At 43.3% G+C, this 23,137-nt stretch overlaps 1 protein-coding gene across 1 annotated transcript in view; it reads left to right on the top strand.

Annotated features, from left to right (window-relative positions):
* The window catches only part of Lrp2 (LDL receptor related protein 2), a 151,889-nt gene extending 129,248 nt beyond the window's left edge, over window positions 1-22,641 (top strand). Inside the window, exons 64-79 of the mRNA XM_015987614.3 lie at window positions 3,690-3,821; window positions 4,600-4,731; window positions 6,279-6,422; window positions 7,769-7,934; window positions 9,274-9,402; window positions 10,051-10,271; window positions 10,901-11,077; window positions 12,550-12,669; window positions 14,607-14,697; window positions 15,496-15,563; window positions 15,702-15,819; window positions 16,037-16,166; window positions 16,881-16,982; window positions 18,436-18,564; window positions 20,929-21,000; window positions 21,156-22,641. Of these exons, the coding sequence (XP_015843100.1) occupies window positions 3,690-3,821; window positions 4,600-4,731; window positions 6,279-6,422; window positions 7,769-7,934; window positions 9,274-9,402; window positions 10,051-10,271; window positions 10,901-11,077; window positions 12,550-12,669; window positions 14,607-14,697; window positions 15,496-15,563; window positions 15,702-15,819; window positions 16,037-16,166; window positions 16,881-16,982; window positions 18,436-18,564; window positions 20,929-21,000; window positions 21,156-21,314 (2,090 nt within the window). The 3' untranslated portion in view covers window positions 21,315-22,641. The remainder of the gene's footprint in view (window positions 1-3,689; window positions 3,822-4,599; window positions 4,732-6,278; window positions 6,423-7,768; window positions 7,935-9,273; window positions 9,403-10,050; window positions 10,272-10,900; window positions 11,078-12,549; window positions 12,670-14,606; window positions 14,698-15,495; window positions 15,564-15,701; window positions 15,820-16,036; window positions 16,167-16,880; window positions 16,983-18,435; window positions 18,565-20,928; window positions 21,001-21,155) is intronic.
* Window positions 22,642-23,137: the final 496 nt, after the last annotated feature.

The raw sequence follows: 23,137 nt of genomic DNA, 5'->3' as shown, positions 1-23,137 counted from the left end.
GCTTGCATGGCGAGATTTTACCCTCTGGGCCATTCCAGTGTTCTCTGAAGGAGCTCTTTAAATCCTGAGAGTCTGAGATTGGCCATGTTAGTTAGCTCCATGTGCTTTTAGCTCCTTGGGTATTACATGGCTCCCCATCACCACTACCACCCTGAGACATGCAGGAGACGTCTTCATAACTAAATGGCCATACTTCACTGAGTTGGTTTGCCACGTATCTCACATACCCTGAGTGGGGCATGGCGTGCTTGGCAAAATGAAGTGATTTGATTAAACTTCCATTAGATTTTTGCGAAGCCGGGTGGCAGATTTGGGTTTTGACACAGAGAGACCAATATGTAAACAGCTTCAGGAGACTAGCAAATTTCTGAGTTTGACTTGGGCTAATGTGGCTTGGAATTTCATTGAAAGTAGGTTTACTTAGAGGAAATAAGTGGTATGGCATTAACTTCTTTGCAGATAATAAGTGGATGTGATATAGAATTCAGATATCTGCTATTCATTTGACACAGGCATAAAATTCTTTTTTCTTTCTTTCTTTTTTATTGTATTTCAAGACAGGGTCTCACTATGTAGCCCTGGCTGTCCTCGAACTCACTATGTAGACCAGGCTGGCCTTGAACTCTGAGATCTGACTGCCTCTGCCTCCCAAGTGCTGGGATTAAAGGTGTATACCACCACCACCCAACTAGAGAATATTATCTAAATGAAATTGCTACTTTATTTCCTCTATCTTTCTATGTTTTGAGCTGCCTGCCTTTGCCTTCACAGTCCTAGGATAAAAGAAAGGCAGGTGCCGCTATGCCTGGCTAGGTGTAGAATTATTTATAATGGAAGTTCTCAGGCCCTACATCCCCCGTCAAGATATGATTTTAAACATTTAAGATATGCACTATGATGTTCTGAAATACAAAGTGAAATCATGCCTTAAGACATGCCTCACTCAAGTGTTAGTGTGCTTGGAGCACCCAAAACCTACTCAGTCACCACATTTCCAGGCATGGAAAGACATGAATATTTTCCTAGTACCATTCAATTATAAAGGAGATAAACCGATGTCAGGTTGGAGATACAATTTCTGTGATCATAAAGGTAGAGTGACTTGCTATTTCTGTGTTTTTATTCCTTTTTCATAAACTGGAGACTGGAGAGACTGTCTTGTAAACAGATAGCCATATGCTTGTGCTTGTAGAAGCTGGTTGCTAGGCAACTGCTCTGGTACTGAGCTGCATGCCCAGCCCTAGTGCCACTGGTCCATGGATTAAGGTGATGACTACATGTTCCTTTTGATGTTTCTGGTCTTCAAATGAAAGACGTTATATGAAAATCGTCCATTCCAAATGCTGCAATATCTCTGCTCTTGTTAAGGTTGCTTACTTTCAAAGAATATGACTCAGTCAAGGGAGAGCTTTCTGCATTCTGGACTTAATTACAGATGGACTTTAGAGCTGAGAGAGGACCACAGAGCAGTCCGGTGAAACAGTGATGAGAATAGTTCATTGTAGAGAGACTATGGCACTGGAAAGATGAGAGAATTACTATGATCTTGCCAATGTATGCCAAGTAGACAGTTCACGGACACACCCAAAACACTGACATTACCAAGAAAACTTGGGAAGGTTTATTTATTTAGGAATATGTAGTTATTGGTAGCCTAGACTTAGTATGCATTAGAAGGACAGTGTTCTACTGAGTGGCATTCTCCTACTCTACCTAAAATACACAATTAATACCTTCATTATGCCATTAGAGATCCTGAGATGTGGTTAGGAAGACAGAAATAGAAGTCTATTTGGATCTGAACCAGGAGATTCTTTAGCTGAAACACATTTCATTGGAAAGATGAAGCTTGACTCCTTTATGGAGACAAACCCTGCTCATCACTCCTACCTAGCCTCAGCTTCTTCAGCTTTTCTGTAAGACCCAAGTGTGGGGGTAGTTGGAAACAAATTAAGCTGATGAGGATGACAGAATGAAAGCCAGGTGACTTGCAGAGATTGACAGGGACAAAATCACCAGGCAAAGATGAGCAAAGAAGTATTTGGACAGAATCCAAGCTGTGAAGCCTGGATTAGAAAATTGGGGGTAAAAATAGCCATTTAGCAGGACCCAACACACACACACACACACACACAAAAAAAAAAAACACAAAAAAACAAAAAAAAAAAACAAAAAAAACCAAAAAACAAAAACAACAACAACAACAACAACAAAACAAAAAAAAACCCACAACTGGTCATCTTTTGCTTTATTCTGAAAGCTATAAGATCTAGGGACATATTAATAATCATAAGTAGAGTCTAGGGTGTATCTCAGTATTTGTGTTGTTGAGTTGCATGTATATTTAGTATGTGCAAGGGCCCAAGGTTAAATCCCCAGGACCAGAAGCAAAGAAATTATCTGAATCTCATAACAAATAAAGGTTTGCTCTTTTTGTACATTAATTTCTACATTTAATAAAATACTTTAAACAACATTACAATCTTTTCTCCACTTAATTTTAGATATTTCCCATGGCAAAGTATCAGTTGAAGCTTTGACTCTTAATAACAACCCATCATATAAATAATCAAAACTCATTGTTCCTGAGATGTATGCTTCTTTTTATATTTTGATGTTTCTCAAAATGAAGTGTACTTACAAATTACAACATGTCATACTGCAAGTTATCATTTTCCATAACATTAATGGTGCATCAGTGGTAACTTAGACAATACAGTATATCTTATTTCTTCCTTATTGTTGAAAAGATAATTATGTTCAATATTTTTTATACATCACAAATCTTAGTGTATATATTTCTCCTTATTATATTCATTAATAGAGTAACTGAGTAAAAAGGTACGACTATGTTATATTTATTGATTATTTTCTGTGTTGCTGGTGACAAAGCCCACCCACGGCCTTATGCATGCTAGGTAACTTCTCTATCACTAAGCTACAATGGCAGCCAAGCAGGAGTATTGTTAAAGTAGTTTAAGGTCTGTGTATATTATACAATTTCCCTTATATATACTAATTTAAGGCTCTAAATATGAACTAAACAAATTCCTAACACAAACACTAAACTGTCTAAAAAAAATAGAATAGGAATCCTGAATGTACTTATTTAGAAATGTACTTATTTGTTGAAAGCTCAGATTCAGTCTTTATTATAAGCATTTTGTGTATGAAAAGTGTATAATATGACCATGCATTTTACTACACCCTGATAAACATCCTTCCAATTAACAGGCCAATAATTATAAAAATTTTACTCATATTTATAATTTTCTACTAGCCTGTATTTGTGTGTGTGTGTGCGCGCGCGCGTGCGCGCGCGCGCGTGCACACTCGCGCGGACATGCATGCTTGCGTGCGTGTATGCGTGCACATGTGTGAATCTACCTACCATCTATCTACCTACTTACATAAGATGAATGAACAAGAGCATTTGATGGTAGCTGTGGAATCCCTGGATACTCAAAGGTTGAGCCTGGTAGTGCTGTATATGATGGAAAATGGCTTTCAGGACCATCTACATGTGTGTGTGGATAGCATCCAGACCATTCACAGAACAAAGATCCAGTCTGATTTCAGGGCTTCCGGAAAAGGGTCATCTGAAGATGCTGTACAGCTGGTTATATGTCTGTGTTTGCGTCTGATCTGATTTGTACCCTTCACTTGTAATGTTGAGATTTTGTTTTCAGATCTAGGAGAAAACAGAACTTGTGCTGAAAACATATGTGAACAGAACTGTACCCAGTTAAGCAACGGAGGATTTGTCTGCTCCTGTAGTCCTGGGTTCAAATCTAGTACTTTGGACAAAAATTCCTGCCAAGGTAGAATATTTTTCCTTCCATTGTTACCTAGAGAAATTTACATTTTTTATGTTCTCCATCTATTGCATTTTTATTAAACTACTGTATAATTTCCTTAATGAGGTTTCCTCACTCAGGGACTCACAGTGTCAAATAATGAAGGTCTTGGTGGTGACGGCTGCTCATTATACCAGTCCGTTAAGTAAAGCCACCAGAAACCACAAAGCTGTCACATACCCACTTAGGCAAGTCATAAATGAGTTTTGTGGCATGGGCTCCAAAGGTAGCTCATCAAGGTTGTCAGTGAAGAGCATAATTTTAGGTGTCGTTGATCACGCATTACTGTGTCTCATTCATTTTTTTGCCAGTACTAGAAGTTGAACCTAGGGCATCATGTACTGTAGAGAAGCCACCTGCCACAAAGCTATAGCCATAACCCTTCCGAGATGATTTAAAGAATTCTGTTGGTTACTAAAGCAACTCAGTGACTCTTCCTGAGCTGTTTAGTTATCAGAAGGGAAGCAATGATGAATATCAGAAGTTTTCTGCAAGCAAACAGATGCCTTACCATTGTTTGAAGTTATGCTGCTTTAGTTAAAATAACCCTCTGTCCATCGCTGACCAGCTTAGGGGCTTTAGGATCAATAGCAGTCCACTGAAGTTTGATTTTTATTGTGGAGTATGTCATCAACGTATTCTGGTTTCATTGCTCGTTTTCATGTGCACTCTTCTTAGTCTGCTTTGCTTGTGAGCTCCGATTCCGAATGGGTTGCAGACTTGGTTTTTATTTTGCCTGCAGACATCAATGAATGTGAGCAGTTTGGCATCTGCCCCCAGAGCTGTCGAAATAGCAAGGGAAGTTATGAGTGTTTCTGTGCGGATGGCTTCAAGTCTATGAGTAGCCATTATGGAGAACGGTGTGCAGCTAATGGTAAGATGGGTTGGTGTTTGGAACAAGTCACTTCCGGGGGACATAAACGCTGATGAGTACGATGTACTAGGCAATGAACTTCTACTTCTTGTAGTCTCCACTACTTCTGTCTTACTACCTACCTCTTCTCTCTCTCCTCTTCTACTAGCTTAAAAATCGAACTATTGCCCCCTAACAAATGTGCAAAGTTAAAAGACAGATTAGTTATCATTCTGAATTTAACCTCTTCTATACCTGGATAAAAGCTTCTAATATGGGACAGATGCCAGTCTGTAGGAGACACAAACAACAGAAGATTGTAGCAGGATATAACAAATCGATGAAACCTTGGCTCCCAGTCCAGTGGGACTCAAGATTTGAATCCACAAAATCCAAGGCGAGCCAAAACACACACAAGTGGGGCGCATCTGGGGCACTGTGCTGATGTATTTCTTTGTTATTGTTTGTGAACTGCTGGTCCCAGAGAGAAAGGCTGGGGCATTCAGAACATCAATCATTGGTTTTACATTTTAGGTTAATGCCTATCTAAGAACCTAGTTAAAGAAAGAGCAGTATAAATACTAGCTGAAATGACCAAAAGAGAAAGAATATGACTCAGAAGCATTATGTTTCAAATTTCAGAGATCTGATCTAAATTAACCTTTCCCAGTCAAGGAGTACATGGCCTTATTTAGAATTTGAAATGGTTGCTAGAGTTTAAGAAACTTATTGAGGAGATAGTAAGTTAGAATGGCCAGAAACTCTATCCAATACATAATATAAGTTGAGGGCTTAAGGTGCACATTTGACTATCCTCCAGTTAGAGTGAAAAGAAACCAGGGTGAAGGCGTTTGAACAGCTGGTCCTGCAATTAAGCAGCACATTTGAAAATGTTTAAATCTTTTAACTAAGGGGGCAGCCGAAATAAATTAGAATATTCATATAAAACATAATGTCGAGTCTGAGGAAATGTATAAAACGAACTTTTGAAAGTCACTTAAATCACATTTGATTGACATTTTGCAATTTTAAAATTCTAGAGATGTATTTTGGGATGAGTCACCGTTGAAAGAGCTACTTTAGGCTGTAGGAAAAACCCTGAAAATTCAAGAACAAGCTGGCTTGTTTCTCATTAGCTGGCAGTTAAATTGGGCTATGGGGATGATTACCTGTTAAGAGAATCACAAAACCTGTCAGTCAAGAGTGAGGGCTGATAGCTCCCCAGAAAGCTCTAGGCTGTGAATACTGTATTTTTCCTGTGAGGCTGGATGAATTCGGACTCTCTGTAGTGGTCTCAATCTTGTCTAAACTGCCCCTGGTGGCTAAATAAATAAATAAAATAAATAAATAAGAAAGAAAGAAACTGATTCTCACAACCCCAGGGATTTAGACATGCAGGGTAGTCAGCTTTTTTTGGTCAAATTTCTCTAAAACTAACTTCTCCCTCTCCCTCTTCTCCTCCGTTTCCTCCCTGCCTTCAAGGGAAATACCTACAGTGCATTTAATACCTGCTTCTTAAAAGTATAAGTGGAATGAGAGAGAAAATGCAGCCCTTTGTTTGTTTACAGAAAACCCTCCTCTGTTGCTCCTGCCTGAAAATGTTCGCATCCGGAAGTACAACGTCTCATCGGAGAAGTTCTCAGAGTATCTGGAAGAGGAGGAGCACATCCAAACGCTTGACTATGACTGGGACCCCGAGGGCATGGACCTCAGTGAGTGGAAAAGCTGCACACTGGTCATTGCGATGATTTTCCTTGGTTTTTACCTGGTGAATTTGTGGAAGTGGGAGCTCCCGTCGAGCACATCCCTGGGTTTTCACTGTGGACTCGGGTCCCTGCCAGCTTTCCCTTATTTCCCACTGAAACTTCTCCTCACATCTCCTTGTATTTTAATATCCCCTTGTCTTTTGCTCACAAGTTATCTTTTTTTTTTTTTTTTTTTTTTTTTTTTTTTTTTTTAAGTTTTCTAGACAGGGCTTCTCCTGTGTAGCTTTGGTGCCTGACCTGGATCTCGCTCTGTAGACCAGGCTGGCCTCGAACTCACAGAGATCCACCTGGCTCTGCCTCCCGAGTGCTGGGATTAAAGGCGTGCGCCACCACTGCCGCCCTGCTCTATTCTTCTTTTCTACCATAGCACAGTGACAAACTTCTGAGCACCAATGTCACCTCTGTGACATTCTGGCAGAGTCCCACAGATGCCCACCCTGAGGTGATAGCATTTTATACATGCTTTCTAGACACATGCTACGTTGCCTGTGGTACCTAGCTGTCCACCTGATCTTCTCTTACCTTCTAATTGTGTGCCCTTTGGAGACTGAACCTAACTCATCTCTGTGTTCCCAGCTCCTGGCCCAATGTCTACTACAGAAATACATTTAGTGGGCACTAAAAGAGCTTAGTTTAATATAAGAAAAAGTGAACAATGCCTATCATTGACCATGGTCTTCTATGATCACAAGTTCCTTTTCTATCCTTATGCTCCATTTCCTAGAGTTATGATATCAAACAATTGTCACAACTATTAAAATCAATTTTTAACTGTAAAGTATTAGTAATAATCTTACTGTTATTTACTTGAGAGACTTTTTTGAAGGGTAAATGTGACAATACATGTGAAATGTTTATGATCTACTAATAATGATCCCAATGTAAATTTATTACAGTATTTTCACATTTATTTATGTAATGCAATATTTTTCTTTCCAACTATGTTTTTTTTTCCCCCCAAGAATGATACCTGTTTGGGGAAGAAGAGTATGCCAATATACTCTAAAATTCAGTCTTAATCTGTGTGTGATCAGATCAACCTCAGTGCTTAGGGGAGGGGGCAGGAGACTTACAAGCCAAAGGTTCTCTGAACCACTACATAGCAGGACCATGTCTTGGAGAGGGGGAAAGACCCCACCCAGTTATAGTTGAGCCTTTCTTGTGAGTGGGGCGTATATAATGTGTGTTGAGGTTTGATGTCAGGGAATCGGTTATATCATGGAAATGAGGCAGAGAGATCAGCAAACGACTCACCAGACCCAAGACGCACTCTTCTGTGCCCTCCTCTCCAGGTGTTGTATATTACACTGTGCTGGGACAGGGCTCTGCATTTGGTGCTATCAAACGTGCCTACATTCCTGACTTTGAATCTGGTAGCAATAATCCCGTGCGTGCAGTTGACCTGGGCCTGAAATACGTAATGCAGCCAGATGGATTAGCAGTGGACTGGATTGGAAGGTAAATATGACACTCATCTTTCTTGCCCCTTTCATTTTCATGGGGCAGTTCTGGTTTCAGTTCGCCATGGTTATACTGGTCAAGTCATCAGCTGGCTCAGCTCCACTATGCCTGGGCCTGCCCTAGCCACAGCAATCACCCCTGCTCGCCTCTTCCTGCAGTCCAAACATTTGTCCTTTTCTATATTCAGTGCGTGCCACAGAAGGGTTTGGGAAAGCGCCCAGGTCCAGATTCTGTGTTACATGTGAGAGTTCTGTGTTTCGAGACTAACTTTGAGTATGGCGGTGTTGTTCACTGGGGAAATTCTTCAAGAGCATCACTGGAGATTAAACATTTCCCTCTGGTAATTATTTGGGAAAAGGAACAAGGCTCAGTTTTTAGTATCCAAGCTAGCTGGTACCAACTGGTATCAAAGTCATAGAGTTTTTATCCCTGTTCTATTCTGTTGGACTGTCTAGAACCTTCTGGCCCACAGTTTGGATGATCTCTAGCTCAGAACCTTGTGCAGAATCTTGCTCATGGATACCTGATATACAGCCTGGTGTGGAAGTGTTACCAATAAGCCTTTCCTCCGGGGAGGCTTGCACTGCAGAACACTGGTGGGAGAATCCTAACCTTGAAGCCGAAGTGGGAGGCCTCAGTGGCTCCCCACCCTCCTGGAGAATGGAGTCATTTGAAGTACAAATTCGTTCTCCTCTCTAAACCGTCTTGTCACAGGAGACTCGAGCTTCTCCAGGAAGTTCACTGGGTCCCCAAGGTGCCTGCGGGCTAACAGGAGACTCCACCTCGGTGTTCTCTGTCAGGAAGCAGGGCCTCTGAGAACCATCACAGAAACCCAGATGTTAACTCACCTCCATAAGGAAGTGGTAGCGGTGCATTTCTCTCATCTGAAGTTTCACATCTTTCTGAGCCTCAGTGGATGAGGGAATTAAGAGGCTGCAGGACTTCTCTCGGCTTCTTAGGGAAAGCTTACATACAGCCTTAGACGTGGAAATAGGGGCAGGCTAGCTTTGCTGAGTTTGTTACTTGGAAATGCTGGTGCTCCATTCTTCTTGATTACAGTTGGGCTTTTTGCCAAAGGGGAAGAGACTCATGGGCAGTAAGAATTAAAAGCCACACGCCTTAATCTGCCCGTGACTCAAAAAATCGACGTGAGGCCAGTCCATCTGACATATCTGCTTCAGGCACTTCAGATACAGTATCTGAGTAATTTGCAGGCATCTGAGTATTTGTTGCACTGGCCAGAACTTACAGACTTAATTTTTTCATGTTCATGTTTCTTTTCAAATGATTGGTCCAGGCTTTTCTATTGTTTAACTCTGTCCTTTTCTACATTCAGGCATATTTACTGGTCAGATGCCAAGAGCCAACGGATTGAGGTGGCCACCCTTGATGGAAGGTACCGGAAGTGGCTGATCACCACCCAGCTGGATCAGCCAGCTGCCATTGTTGTGAACCCTAAGCTAGGGTAAGTATTTGAAGGGATGCTTTAGTCAACATGTAGTTCCTAATGGTGAAATTCCACATGGGAATTTGTCTGCTTACACGAATCCCTTTCTTGAATTTTATTTGAATGCATTAAAAAGTATTGAAATTCAGATGGTAATTTGGGTGTATTACATTAGCCATAAAAGACGTGTTTATATATATATTGATTATTTGTAGAAATACTCTGGTAGTTGACCTCACCACAAGAACTAGGTTAGTCTTTTTTTCCTCTTGATTTTTGACATTTAAGTGGATACTTAGCATTTATGTATTGGCATCTAAATTCTTCCTTATTTTGAATAGATCTAAGTCCTTTTCCTGTTTGGTGTCCTGTCTTTGTATATGAAACACTATGAGTTATTACTTTGATTCTGGTGTCTTCTACATGTGAAATCATGGTCCCTAGACATTCAGCTTAAAATGTACTTCCCTGAGAAGATCTAACTCCCAGTGTGGACTTGGCCTCAGCGTCATATTTTATGTCTTATGTGTAGCATACGTTGGAAGTAAAGAGACATTTTTGTAGAAACAGTCGCACTCAGGAAAAGTGTTGACTGAACCGTTGGTGACATTTCCTGTGCCCCAGTACTAAGATGAGATGCTTCAACCAGGGAATGTTCTGTTACAGGCTTATGTTCTGGACTGACCAGGGAAAAGAGCCTAAAATTGAGTCTGCCTGGATGAATGGGGAGCATCGTAGCGTTCTGGTTTCTCAGGACCTTGGCTGGCCAAATGGCCTTTCCATAGATTATCTGAATGATGACCGGATCTATTGGAGTGACTCCAAAGAAGATGTTATTGAGACCATAAAATATGATGGGACTGACAGGAGACTCATCATAAATGAAGGTTAGGAATGAGTCAGAATTCATGTATTTATAATTGTCTAACATTTTCTGTGTGTCTGTGTGTAATTCCTCAGATTTGTTCCCATCAATTCCTAGGTGCTACATTAAATTCAAATGAATTCATAACAATAATGAGCCTTATTGTAATTTTAAGTACCAGGATCAGATAATGAAAGAACTAAGATTTCTGTTAGGTCCCTCTGAGATTTTTGCCTCTCATATGTTAAGTCACGTGTGTCCTTAGCAGTCTACATCCAATTGCTTCTAGACCTGTTCATTTCCATGTGCTAGCCTGTTCTTGTATTCAACTAGAAACATGTAGAAGGAAAGGAGTGTTTTGTTTTATTATCCAAAATCTAGACAGGACTATATCAATCCAGTGCATAGCACATTTCACCTAGCTGACCAGGACTGTCTTATATTCAAAGTGGGAGGCAAGGAGGGTCTTAGTTCATCACATTGTTTTAAAAAATGGAATAAAACCAGAAACTCCAAAGTCAGACATTTATAATAATCTAGTTTATCCGCCCAAATATGCTAGCTATTACTTCAATCCAAACGACAGCAGTCACCATAGTGCTGGGGATTGTCTCATTAACTCTGATTTGTTTCTCCACTGTGGGTAAACAGCAATGAAGCCGTTCAGCCTGGACATCTTTGAAGACCAGCTATACTGGGTAGCTAAGGAGAAGGGAGAAGTGTGGAGACAAAATAAGTTTGGGAAAGGAAATAAAGAGAAAGTGCTGGTGGTGAACCCTTGGCTCACTCAAGTTCGAGTCTTTCATCAACTGAGATACAATCAGTCAGGTAATAAGCCATCTTGGAATGAGATGATGAGCTGGACACCTTGTTTTGGTGGCTATAGCATTAGTGGATGATGATGGTCATGATGGAGTATGCATGGGTGCTTTAAATATTTTGAATCCAGAAAGAAAGCATCATAGGCTGAACGAACAGAGAAAAACTATCAGAAATGTTTCAGTCAGTCCTTGTTTGGCATTAGGGAGATAGACTTTTTAGGTCAGAGTCTAGCAGACAACAGACCCGTGCTTTGAGAAATCACCCAGTGGCTCTGTCTCATGAATGTCAGAAATCATGTCCATTCTTAAAATGGCAAAACCAGATACTTAATCTTGTGAACCCTTAATCTTGTTGATAACCGCTTCTTATTTTTGTACCATTCAGTCCCATTTCCTAGGGTTACCTGTGATAATGTCTCAACATTGTGTGGAGAAAATGAAAGGATATTTTTTAGATGAGGAAAGAAATTAACCTTTACCAAGTTATCCGGCGCTAGGTTCTTTCTTTCGATAACCTGGTATCTGCTACTTAACTTAGCTTAATTCTACCTAATCTAAAGCTCAGTTTTTTCTCTCATTTATCCTGTATCCTGGCTCTGGCTGAACTCTGTTGCAGGTTTGGATAAGTCATTCTCATCTAATCTGCATTTCTGAACCAAGGACAGAGTTTCCTGATGTTCTGAGAGCCTGTGTTAGCCTCAGGGAATTACAGCTCAGAGCTGAGAGTCCCAGGAACTCACACGGGTGGTGAACATGTGTTCTAGGAAGTAGTGTCCTTGAATGGTCAGGTGAAGCTCTGGGTCCCATCTGGGGAAATGCTGACTTGAGATGAAGGCTTGGGATTTCTACTTCATCCCAAAGGTGCTAGATTGGCATTCACGCTGGACCAACAGTCTTCCAATCTCAGCATGTATCAGACTGGCAGACCTTACTAAATACGGTTTGCTGCACCCGACTTGTGGGTATTTGAAGTTTCCACTTAGTATGGGTTCTGGTGGTTCAGGGACAGGTGAAACCCGTTCCCCAGGCCTTACCTCTCAGTGCAGACTGAGGACTGATGACATCAGATGGGACTGGTCAGCAATGGGATGCCTACTTAGACTCCCCACACCAGGAACTCCTGAAGCAGAATCTGAATTTACACAGATTTACAAACATCATGCGGGCCATTTAAAATTACTTAGCACCAATAGATGTTAAGTTAAGGCACGAACCAAGAAGATTCTCACCTTCCAACAGCAGAGATGAGTAGTAGTGACAGAGACTGGGAAGAGCAAAGAAACCAGATGGGAATATTGAGCCACTTTGGGGTGGCACAGGTGGTAGTGTGGGGATCCAGGTAACATGTGACCTAGAAGTGCTGGGGTGCTGTTTGCGCTCTGCCAATGCCACACAGAGCCCGACCAGTTCCTAGGCACACTTCAGTTGGGGTACTCAGTCTCCCGTCAGGTCCTAACTCTGTTCCCATCTACTTTCCAGTGTCCAACCCATGCAAGCAGGTCTGTAGCCACCTCTGCCTGCTGAGACCAGGAGGGTACAGCTGTGCCTGTCCCCAAGGCTCCGGCTTCTTAAGCGGCAGCACCGTGGCATGTGATGCAGGTGAGGATACTCACTGCCTGGGAAGCCTTGGGGCCCGGAGCAGCCCAGAGGATCCTATATTTGTGACCTTGGCAGAGAAACATGAGAAGAGCTGAATGAGGCTCTGGGGGGCAGTCATGTTGCCATTTATGTTATAGAGACATTTTGAAGAGGGGGTTTCCCATAAGACTCTTCCTCTTTCTATCCTTTCTTCTCCCTACAGTAGATTCCCTTTGTTCTAGAATTTGCTCAGGGAAGAAAACCATTTCCTGAGGGGGGGAGGAGCCAGCATAGGGGGCGAGTGGCTGGAGGATCCTCCTGCTTTTCTTACATGCCCCTTTCACAATTTGAGCTATCAAAGGACTGTGTTTTGAAAGCTGAGAAATGACGTCTGGACTAAGGCAGAGGTGGTTTCATTCTCCTGCAGTGCTGTGGGTGAGCCATTTATCAGTGGCTTGTCTAAATAGTTAATAAGTCATGGGGATAACTGCTGTCCCTAACCAATGTCCTCTGCTTAATAAGCAACCAGAAAGTCATCCTGCAGTTCACCCTGCAGCCTATGCTACAGCTAACATTCTGGGGGAACTTCCCGGGCAAATGAAGAGACATAAACTGTTCCTACCCCTGGGGGAGCAGGCAGTTCAACAAGGATTCATCTCATTCGGAGAAAGTGCTAAGGGTGGAAACATCTCTTTTGTTCTCTTCTCTTCTCCTGCCCTGGGTACTCACCCCAGTGATAAGATTCTGTTATTTTGAGGGTGGAGAAAGGGTTTAGTGGTTTAGAGCACTGGCTGCTTTTTCAGAGGACCCAAGTTCAATCCCCAGTTCCCACATAGTGACTCACAACCGCCTGTGACTCCAGTTCCAGGGCATCTGACAATTTCTTCTGGCCTTTGAGAGTACTCTCACCCTGTGGTGCACAGACAATACATGCAAGCAAACAACACAATCAGTCTCTGAGATTCTCATTTAAGAGCTTTCTCCAAAGTAAGCCCATTAATAACAGTCATTGTATACAAGTCCTTGATGTGGTATATTGTTAATTAACATATCAGAACGTGTTTATGGAATGTGTACTCTGTACTAGGTGTGATCGAAAGTACCAGAGATACTAGAAGTGAGTGAGACAGACAAGTCCCTTCTCTCGCTGAGCTAATTTGCTAGTAGGATAATAAACAAGAAACCTATGAATATGTAATAGGACAGATGGTTAAAGGATAATGGAGAAAAACGGACCAGGGCAGGAAGAGGCACAGGGGTGGCCTGGTAAAGGGAACCTTGAGTAGAGACCCACAGAGCTCGGAGAGTAGACAAACTCCTCAAATAAAACACCACTGCCCTGCTTTCCTATGGCTTGCTAATAGCTCTGACCCCCGGGCAACTTTATTTATTAACATACAAATAACATTTTAATACAAATAAAATATCACCATACACGTGTGATAAATACTCATCCAGGGAGTATGCCGGGGGTGAACCAGGAGCAGTAATCCTGTGGTGGGTTCCTTATCAAGTCAAGAGATCCCTTGCTAGCTGTCCCTTGGGTGCTTACGCGTCTCTCTGTGTCTGTGTGTCTGCCTCTTGCCTGATCCTCTGCTGATGCTCTGGAGTCTTGGGTTGCAGTTTCAAGCTGTGTCTAAATTAAACCCTTGGCTTTAATGGTTCCCAGAAGAGAATCTGGGGGATTTCAGGTGACACGATTTATGTTCTGGGTTTAGCATCTCCTCACTGTTTAGAGGAGGAAAGGATTCTGCAGTTTCTATGCACAGGTGTATATCACTCCCCAGGAACCTGTCACTTTCATTTGCTTTAGGGAGCAGACGGCAGCTTTGTAGGAAGACTTGTCCACTAGCTTGGCCCCCCTCCCCCCCTCCCCCCGAGTCCTGGACAGGTTTTGCATGGTGCAGTGCTCTGCTACAGTGGCCGACTAACCCATGCATGGCTTTTCCTTTCTGCAGCCAGCGAGCTTCCCATCTCCATGCCTCCCCCATGCAGGTGCATGCACGGAGGAAGTTGCTATTTTGAGGAGAATGACCTCCCCAAATGCAAGTAAGTCTGACTCTTGAGGTCCCAGCTGTAGGCCCTGGCTCTTCTAGGGAAACTGAGCTCTTAATCTAGCTGGGAAACCAAGTGGAAGGAGCTTGCCCAGTTCACCGTTTTCAGGTCCAACCAGCTTGTCCTCCCTCTTTGGGGGAGTCTGCGGAAGGTGAGGAGTACTTCCCAAAACATGCCTGGCATAAGTAAGCCTCAGCTGAGGCTCTGGCTCAAATGCCTATGCGCATTTCTCGGGGACACTGCCGTTCTAACACTTCTTGGGAATGGCCCAGTCATGTGGAAGGGTGAGGAGTTAGAGACAGAAAGCATGTCTCCCCATGCCACCTCCCACCTCACCTGGGATGATGGCTTAGGAGTGTGGTGGGGCAGCTGACAGGAGAGAGAGAGGCTTCAATACAAGGACTATGACAGGCAGGCTCATCAAAGTCCAGAGTGAAGGAGCCTGTTGGAAACCTTCATCCCAGAACAAGAGGAACAGTCGCTTTCTCGAAAGCTGTTGGAGGATGGAATGCTGCCACTGCCCCTGTCGTTTCTCTCTAAGGAAGAAATGCATGGAGCAGAGAAACTGCCAGTGGGCTTGTTTCGTGAGGCTGACCCTTACAGGGGCCTCTGCACCATACGTGAATTTCCGGGATCAGACCGGTGCTCTTAGGTTGACAGGAGAAGCAGATGGGGTGCGGGCTGCGTTGCTGGTTCCTCAGGCATTTCACTGGGGCAGAGCTCTCTCTGCCTCTGTGTACGCAAAGTCTCAGTCAAGGCTAAGGAGGCAACTGAGTCTCCTTTCTCTTCCAGGTGTTCCAGTGGCTACAATGGGGATTACTGTGAGGTTGGGCTCTCGCGAGGCATCCCTCCAGGAACAAGTAAGTGTCGGGGATATGAGTGACCTGCAGTAGTCACAGCCTCCCAGCCTCCTTTTGACCTGGTCTTTGAAAGCTCAAAGGCTCCTCTAGCCTTCCTTGTCATGGTAGTGATGTTGACTCTGTTTCTCCCCTGTACAGCAATGGCTGTGCTGTTGACATTCCTGATCATCACCATTGTTGGAGCTCTGGTCCTGGTTAGCTTTTTCCACTACAGAAAAACTGGCTCCCTTTTGCCCGCTCTGCCCAAGCTGCCAAGGTCAGTTTCTGTGTGTTGGTTTGGCTTCCAACACGTGACCCCCATTTCTTGTTCTGATCTTGTATTTGGGAACGTGCTTTCATGGGTTCGGGTAGACACATGTGTTCAGGTGCTGTGTTTGACACAGTTAAGATTTGGTAATATGGCAGGAAAGTAATCATTACAAAGATCAAAAAACAATCATAACAATACAACACATTGTTTTGGTTCATTCCAGCTTAAGCAGCCTCGCCAAACCCTCTGAAAATGGAAACGGGGTGACTTTCAGATCAGGGGTTGATGTTAACATGGACATCAGTGTGTCACCTTTTGGTCCAGAGACAATTATTGATAGATCCATGGCAATGGTGAGTGAGGCTTCCCTGGTGTTATCTGAGGTTTTTCCTTTACACTAACTGATGGAAGAAACGCTTCTTATGAGGAATCAAACTAATCTTGGGGTATTAAAATGAAGAATAAAGTCTGTCCTCTGCAGGCCACAGAGTTGATGGAAACTATGGCTCTCTCATCTTCTAAGTATGCATTTATAGGCATGGGCTGACCTTTTCTGATTCTTTCTGGCCTTGTGTGTAGAATAGGCCATGCCTACCTCTTAGAAGGAACAGATGGCACACTGGGTGATGATCCTAGCACAGCCTTGGCCCAGCAGGGGCTTTCTGTAATCTGGAAACTCATTTCTGATACGTCGTTTCCATCCCCAGCCTTGCCTGAAAGAACAATATTCCTCAGGCCACCCTGTTTTCCTCTATCTTTCCTCCCACCCACCCTTTGCTCCACTGCTTACCACGGTGAGCTACGTACATGAAAGGGCCACAGAGATTCAGCCAGAGGAAGAGTATTTGTGATTTCTGGAGCAGATGGCTTAGTTCATTTTTATTGGTTGGAACAATGCTTTGCTACTTAGAAGCCCTGGGTCCCTCCTGCTGCTTTCTCGCCCCTGCCCTCTCTGAAAGACCTCATGTTTTGGGCGACTTTGTGCGGTGGGCATCCAGGTCTGAGGGACATGCCTTTCTGCCTGAAGCAGGTCAGTGGGTGTGACCTCTTTCTCTTCCCTCCACCAGAACGAACACTTCGTCACAGAGGTGGGGAAGCAGCCAGTGGTATTTGAAAACCCGACATACGCAGCCAAGGACAGCACTTCCAAGGTCACCCTGGCACCTCAGGTGAGATGTCACATAACCTGTTTTCAGCCATCGTTGCTGTTGAACCTTTCTGTGGTGTAGAATGTTCCACAAGGCCTCTAACCTGCCCTCCTAATGGGAGGAAGCCCAGGGGCCTGTATCTCAGCTTCCCTATCCTCAGTCATGAAGCTACCCTGGTTTACAGCCCTGCACAAAGTCAGAGCCCTGTGTCACGGCAGAGACGTGAGACTTTGCAGCCATGCGTGGGGTGTTCACTGTCCTCAGTCATTCAGTCTGAGCAAGGGGTATGAATCTATTAGAGATCCAGGAGACACAGAGCCCCCATGATGGATGCAGGGACATATGGCAGGAATGAATAAAAAGAGATAGTGTCATGAGCAGGGGGTGGGGGTGGGGGTGCCGTAGTGAGAGGAGGACCTGTTCTGAAAAGTACAGAGGTCTGAAATTAATTTGCTTGGTGAAGGCTTGTTACTCTGTACTTTTAAGAGGAGCTGGGAGAAGACATAGATGTTTAGGCACACTGCTTTTCAGTAGTCTGGACTAACAGCCTGGTGCTACCTTTCGACCCGCCAGCTTTTGGCCTATGCCTCCTTCGCCTAAGTAGCCACAGTGCTAGTGACCAGATTTCTTTCAGACTCAGCATATGGTATATTTTAATATGAGGTGATAGAAACATTTCCTTCAAAAGTAGCTTTTTCGGGAGGGGGGGGGGATTTGGTTTTTCAAGACAGGGTTTCTTGGTGGCTGTCCTGGAAACTCTGGCCTCAAACTCACATATATCTGCCTGCCTCTGCTCCCCCAGTACTGGGATTAAAGGTGTGTGCTACCATGACTGGCAAAAATATTTAAATTTTTGCCTGCTCCTGGATAGTGCATCTTAGAATAGAGAAGACATTTCATCTGGTATTTTCACATGAAATAAAACAAATACACAAATACAAATACACATAAGTTTAAAAAGAAGCAGAGTAGTGGATGTAAAATGCAAGAAAAAGGAGTATATTATATTGCCAACTTTTTTTTAATTCATCCTCTTTTAGGCAGTCCTCAGATTACTCATTTTATTATTTTATTTATCTATTGATCTTTTGAGACACAGTCTCACCATGTAGCCCTGGCTGGCCTCAAACCCACAGACATTTGTCTGCCTCTGCTGGGATTAATAGTGTATGCCACCACGCCCGGCCATACTCATTCTGTTCATTGAGTTTGTGTAGCTGCTCTTACTTAGCACGTGGTTGCCAGTATGCGATGAGAATATCTTGGGAATCAAGAGTCCTGCATGCAGCAGGAATTACATTAAACGAGAAAGCCGGATAGTGAGGGGTGTACTTGACTACCGGGGTTGACGTATTCAGTGACCTCGTGATATTTACAGCTGTGAGGGGCACTCATCTGACAGTGTCTGTGGAGAACAAGGTGGAAAAAAGTATTCAAGGTTCATTTAACCATTTATTCTTTCAAAACTGCATAGGGGCCATCAATACGCTCACAGGTGACTGTATCAGAAAATGTGGAGAACCAGAATTATGGAAGTCCCATAGATCCTTCTGAGATAGTTCCGGAGCCAAAGCCAGCCTCCCCGGGTGCTGGTGAAGTTCAGGTAACAGAATCGACTCATGAAAAGAAATTTGCAACAAGCTTTGAAAATTTAAGGTTGATATATATAAAGAATGGAAGACAGAATTCTAGATCTAATATATCTTCAGAAACAGGACATGAAAATTTGAGACATTCACAAAGCTTGCATAGTGAGCGTACATATAAAAGACCCTTCCCTGGAGGGTCTGTTTCCAACTTGCATTTGTGGCTTTACTATTACCAATGTCTACCACTAGGTGGCACTACTTATTTCCTCTTCCTCTAAGTCTAGACACACCTAATTGTCCAGCCTTGGCATTTCACAGAATATTTGGGCTGTAATTCAACAAGTACCTTTGATAAAAACTATTAGTGAATAGTGTACTACTAACATTAGTGAGCACACATGTAGCCATTCCAGGTCTACATGCTTGATTCTGGACACTTATTTTACCTCTGAGAGCGATAGTCCTCAACAATGTCCCTCACAAGGGGAACTCTGGGCAAATTGGAAATGACAGTGCTTCTAGATACAAACAAAACACGGTGGAGGACACTGAAATGTTCCTGGTCCTTGTTCAGAAAAGTTCAGCAGCATCTTCTCTAATTCAGTGTGACTCAGAAAAAATTACCTCTTACACACACACACACACACACACACACACACACACACACACACACCATAGAAAGGCAGTTTTAGTTCACTGTTTTCCCAGGGACTTCTTTATCCTTGAGCTACATTTAAAAGTGGACATTGAAGGCTTGTGTTCCACAGACCCCAGATTACTTGAATGTCAAATGTTCAGTCCCCAGGTCTCACTCTACTCCGAGGCAGTGCTAGACTTTTCATTCTTAGCATTTTCTTTCCAGTCCATCCCAAATCCTAGGCATCTTCTTAATTAGAGGTAGCCCTGTGTGTAAGGAGGGGTAATGTGGCAAGAAGCTGTTCCATCTCCCCCTCAATCAGGGTTCCAGCAACAGGATGGACATGGAGGGATTGTTGAGAATGAGAGCCAGGCTTCCCCAACTGCAGCCCAGCTCTCCATCTTTGCAGTCCACTGGTTCTTCCACTTGCCTCAGTGCGGGTTGAGACCCTCCAGGTTCTGTTCTCTCCCATCTGTCCGGAGGTCCGGTATCTGTGACCCCTGGGACACTAGCTAGGCACTTGGTTGAGGGCAGCAGACGCACTTGGTTAGTCCACTGAGGATATCTTAGATTAGTTCACTGAGGATATTAATGTCCAAAGGAGTCTCACAAGTTTAGCTTTCTTGGTAAATATACAGAAAATACCTATTACTCAGTCCTGTCATTTTCCACAAGTTGCATTGACCTGCGTGGGATCTCCCAAGGAGGTTTGGAAATGAGGATCACCACATTCCTCTTGTTAGCAATTGCTTAGTCTCTAAGGAGCTACTGCAGCCTGGGACAAAGCCTGTGAAGAATGTTGGCCTTGTCCACTCGACTTCACATTTTCAAACACAGCGCTTTGACCTCCGTGTATGTCTCCACCTTCCCTTGTTTGATGGCATACAGAATAGTTGTGTGGATTGGGTGAACGGTCGTGCCTGTCTTCCAGAGTCATGTGCCGCTGGTACCAAATTTCACAGCCATCTTGTAAAACATGGGCTTCCTGAGCTGCCAGTAGGGGGAGCCTGTCAAAGAGGTGGCCAGCACTACAACCGTGTTTTCAGTAGTGTGGGGCCAACCCACTGGTGTGTGTGTGTGTGTGTGTGTGTGTTTGTGTGTGTGTGTGTGTGTGTGTGTGTGTGTGTGTGTGTGTGTGTCTTTGAGTTCTTCAGTACATAGGCCTCTCTGCTTGTCTGCCACAATTTAGCTATTTGTCTTGCTGTGACTCATCCTGTGTCATGTTGAGATGAAATCAGAACCTCATAAAATTCTTAAAGCAATTTCTGACACCCAGCAAGCACTCAGTTAATGTCAGTTGTTTGTGATGATGATGACGACAAGGATGGTGATGGCTGATGTGATGAAGTAAGAGGGGATATTCTGGCTAAGACAGTTTTAGAAATAAGAGACACAATTTGACCTTTTCTTGAGCTTCTCAGCTGCTCTAGAAACCTCTGTGTGTCCTAGTGTTTTGCATACCCTGTACCTGACTAGCTGCATGGCAAATCTTCTGGATGGCATAGGTCCATATTCAGAAGCTACATATTCACACTAAGGAAGGGTTTTGAAATTGTTCTATGAAACCAGCCGAGAGGGACTTAGTCCGGGGACTAGAAGAGAAACTGAACAATATACTGCTTAAGTCACACCCCCAAGTTAATAAGAATAAGAATTGAAAAACCTAGGAAAAGACATCCACAAAGAAAACAAACTAGAAAACTCCATTACTGAAAGCCTTCTATCTCCTCTGTTCATTTAGGGTACGAAATGGAACATCTTTAAACGAAAACCCAAACAGACCACGAACTTCGAAAATCCAATCTACGCAGAGGTAATTTTGAATCCCTGCTCTAAGCACAGACTCTCCCTGCTTTGGCTCACACTGGGATTATTCTGGGAAACTGGCAAAGGTCGGTCCTCACACAGAACGGTGTCTGGTCACGCTGTGGAAGTAAATGACTGACTCATGTCTTCTTGTGGTTGTAGATGGACAGTGAGCAAAAGGAAGATGTGGCTGTGGCTCCCCCTCCATCTCCTTCTCTCCCTGCTAAAACTTCAAAAAGAAATCCAACTCCAGGCTACTCTGCAACAGAAGACACATTTAAAGACACTGCAAATCTTGTTAAAGAAGATTCTGATGTATAGCCACACCAGTTCTCTAGGGAATGATTAGATACTCACTTTTGCACATATATTTTTTACGGACAAATGAAAAAAGTTAACATTCAGTACTTTATTAAAAATATATTTTTCTCTGTTTGCCAATAGTTGAAAGTGTGTTGTGTGTCTTTTTTACTCATGCCATTTCATATTTTTACAAGTATCATGAGGTACTGTGTATATCTTGCACTGATGTTGTCTGAGGGAGATGCTGTGAAGATATTGTACTTCTGTAAATTTTGGAAGGATTATCACATCTTTTTGCATCTGCTAATGAAAGTATCTGTCGAGTGGGTTGCTGAGCTGAAGACTAGATGATCTAATGAGGAAAGGAGTTGCCTTAGGGCTTTGGATATGCCTAAAGAAGAGGTACCACTCATGGCTCCTTTAGAGCAATCTAGGAAAGGCCTCTCCAGGCTTCATTTGTGGGTCCATTTTTACACATCAGCACTTAAATGGATAATCAATGTTCAACATTACGTGTCAGCTTGGTTAGTAAGTGCTCTAATAGAGGCTAGTGGTGGCTACCTAGATTGTGGATGCTTCACACAACACAGAGGGTACAAAAAGGGCCTCAGTTGGACCTCCTCCGTGCCTCGTCTTCTAACCGCAGCCGGGTTTTCAATGCGCTGTGCTCCTTGTGGCCAAGTCACCCTTTGTGTCTGTCACCTCATGTCCCACACTGGCTTTGTGTTTCGTGGAAGGAGCTCTCTTGCTTGATGGACCTTAGATCAACTTCTGCCCTTGCCTGGCATCTCAGGTGTCATGTACCTTAGTCATTGGAATTCTGTATAGCTGACTTACTGAAACCAAACCTGTCTCTCCATGAAGTGGGGTGCCAAGCAGATACCAGTTAAGCTGGGTGTTTGCCTCTGTGTGCAAAATATTATTGTATCGACTATTTATTTCCTCAGTTGACAATGAATAGAAAGGGAAAACATTCTTATTGAGCCTTTTTCAGGTCTTTGCCTTAATGTGTACATTTGTGTCAGGATGTTCTGCACATCCCAGCTCTTCTTTTGAGTAGCTGATATATTCTCTACGACAGGAACCATGGCATGAATATACATCTTCCATAGCAAGTAGCATTCCTGGTTCTCTGTGCTAATATTGCACATGTGTTCAACAATGAATGAATGGAAGGGTGGGAGAATGAATGAATGAATTATACTACTGATTATTTTATGGTCGAGTTCTCAAAATATTTCGTTGCTCATATTTTGAGTACCGATTGTAATTACTTTTGATTAGAAAAAAATGCAACTGGAAATGATGCTGCTGAAAATTTCTAATAAATGTGTATTTTATCAGATATCTTTTGTGTCTCTTGTGTCCTTCCTTCTTGAGCCTTGGTCGTAAATTATCTGAATTGTGCTTGATTGCTCTCTGGCACAGCAATGCCTTGCTCCACTCAGTGCATTTTTTAATGGACACCATTATGGAGAGGATCCAGATTTCGGATTTTAGCTGGACCCTTGGAGCTGAAGTGGAGATGAGGAAAGGGTTTGGTTGTGTTCTACTGTCTTGGTGTCCTTGCTATTTGAGATGTCACAGCATGGAGAACAGAGCCACAGATGCGTTGCATCTTTTCTGGATGCTTCTAAGAATATTCTTGTTTCAGAAAAAGGTGGAGAGCCCACCCCATGCCCTTTTGCACAATTCCCAGCGTCTAGAACTGTTGGAGCCCATTCAGGCTTTACTCAGCAGGTCTGTACAAAGAGGATGACTGGACCACAGGCCCAGGTGTCTTAGATGCTCTGCACTTGGCTGTGCTGGGGGGTGGGGCGGGGGGGGGGGGGGGAGGTCTT

Source organism: Peromyscus maniculatus, chromosome 4 (assembly GCF_049852395.1).
Source record: "Peromyscus maniculatus bairdii isolate BWxNUB_F1_BW_parent chromosome 4, HU_Pman_BW_mat_3.1, whole genome shotgun sequence".
Lineage (NCBI taxonomy): Eukaryota > Metazoa > Chordata > Mammalia > Rodentia > Cricetidae > Peromyscus > Peromyscus maniculatus.
This window is presented reverse-complemented; position numbering and strand designations above follow the sequence as displayed.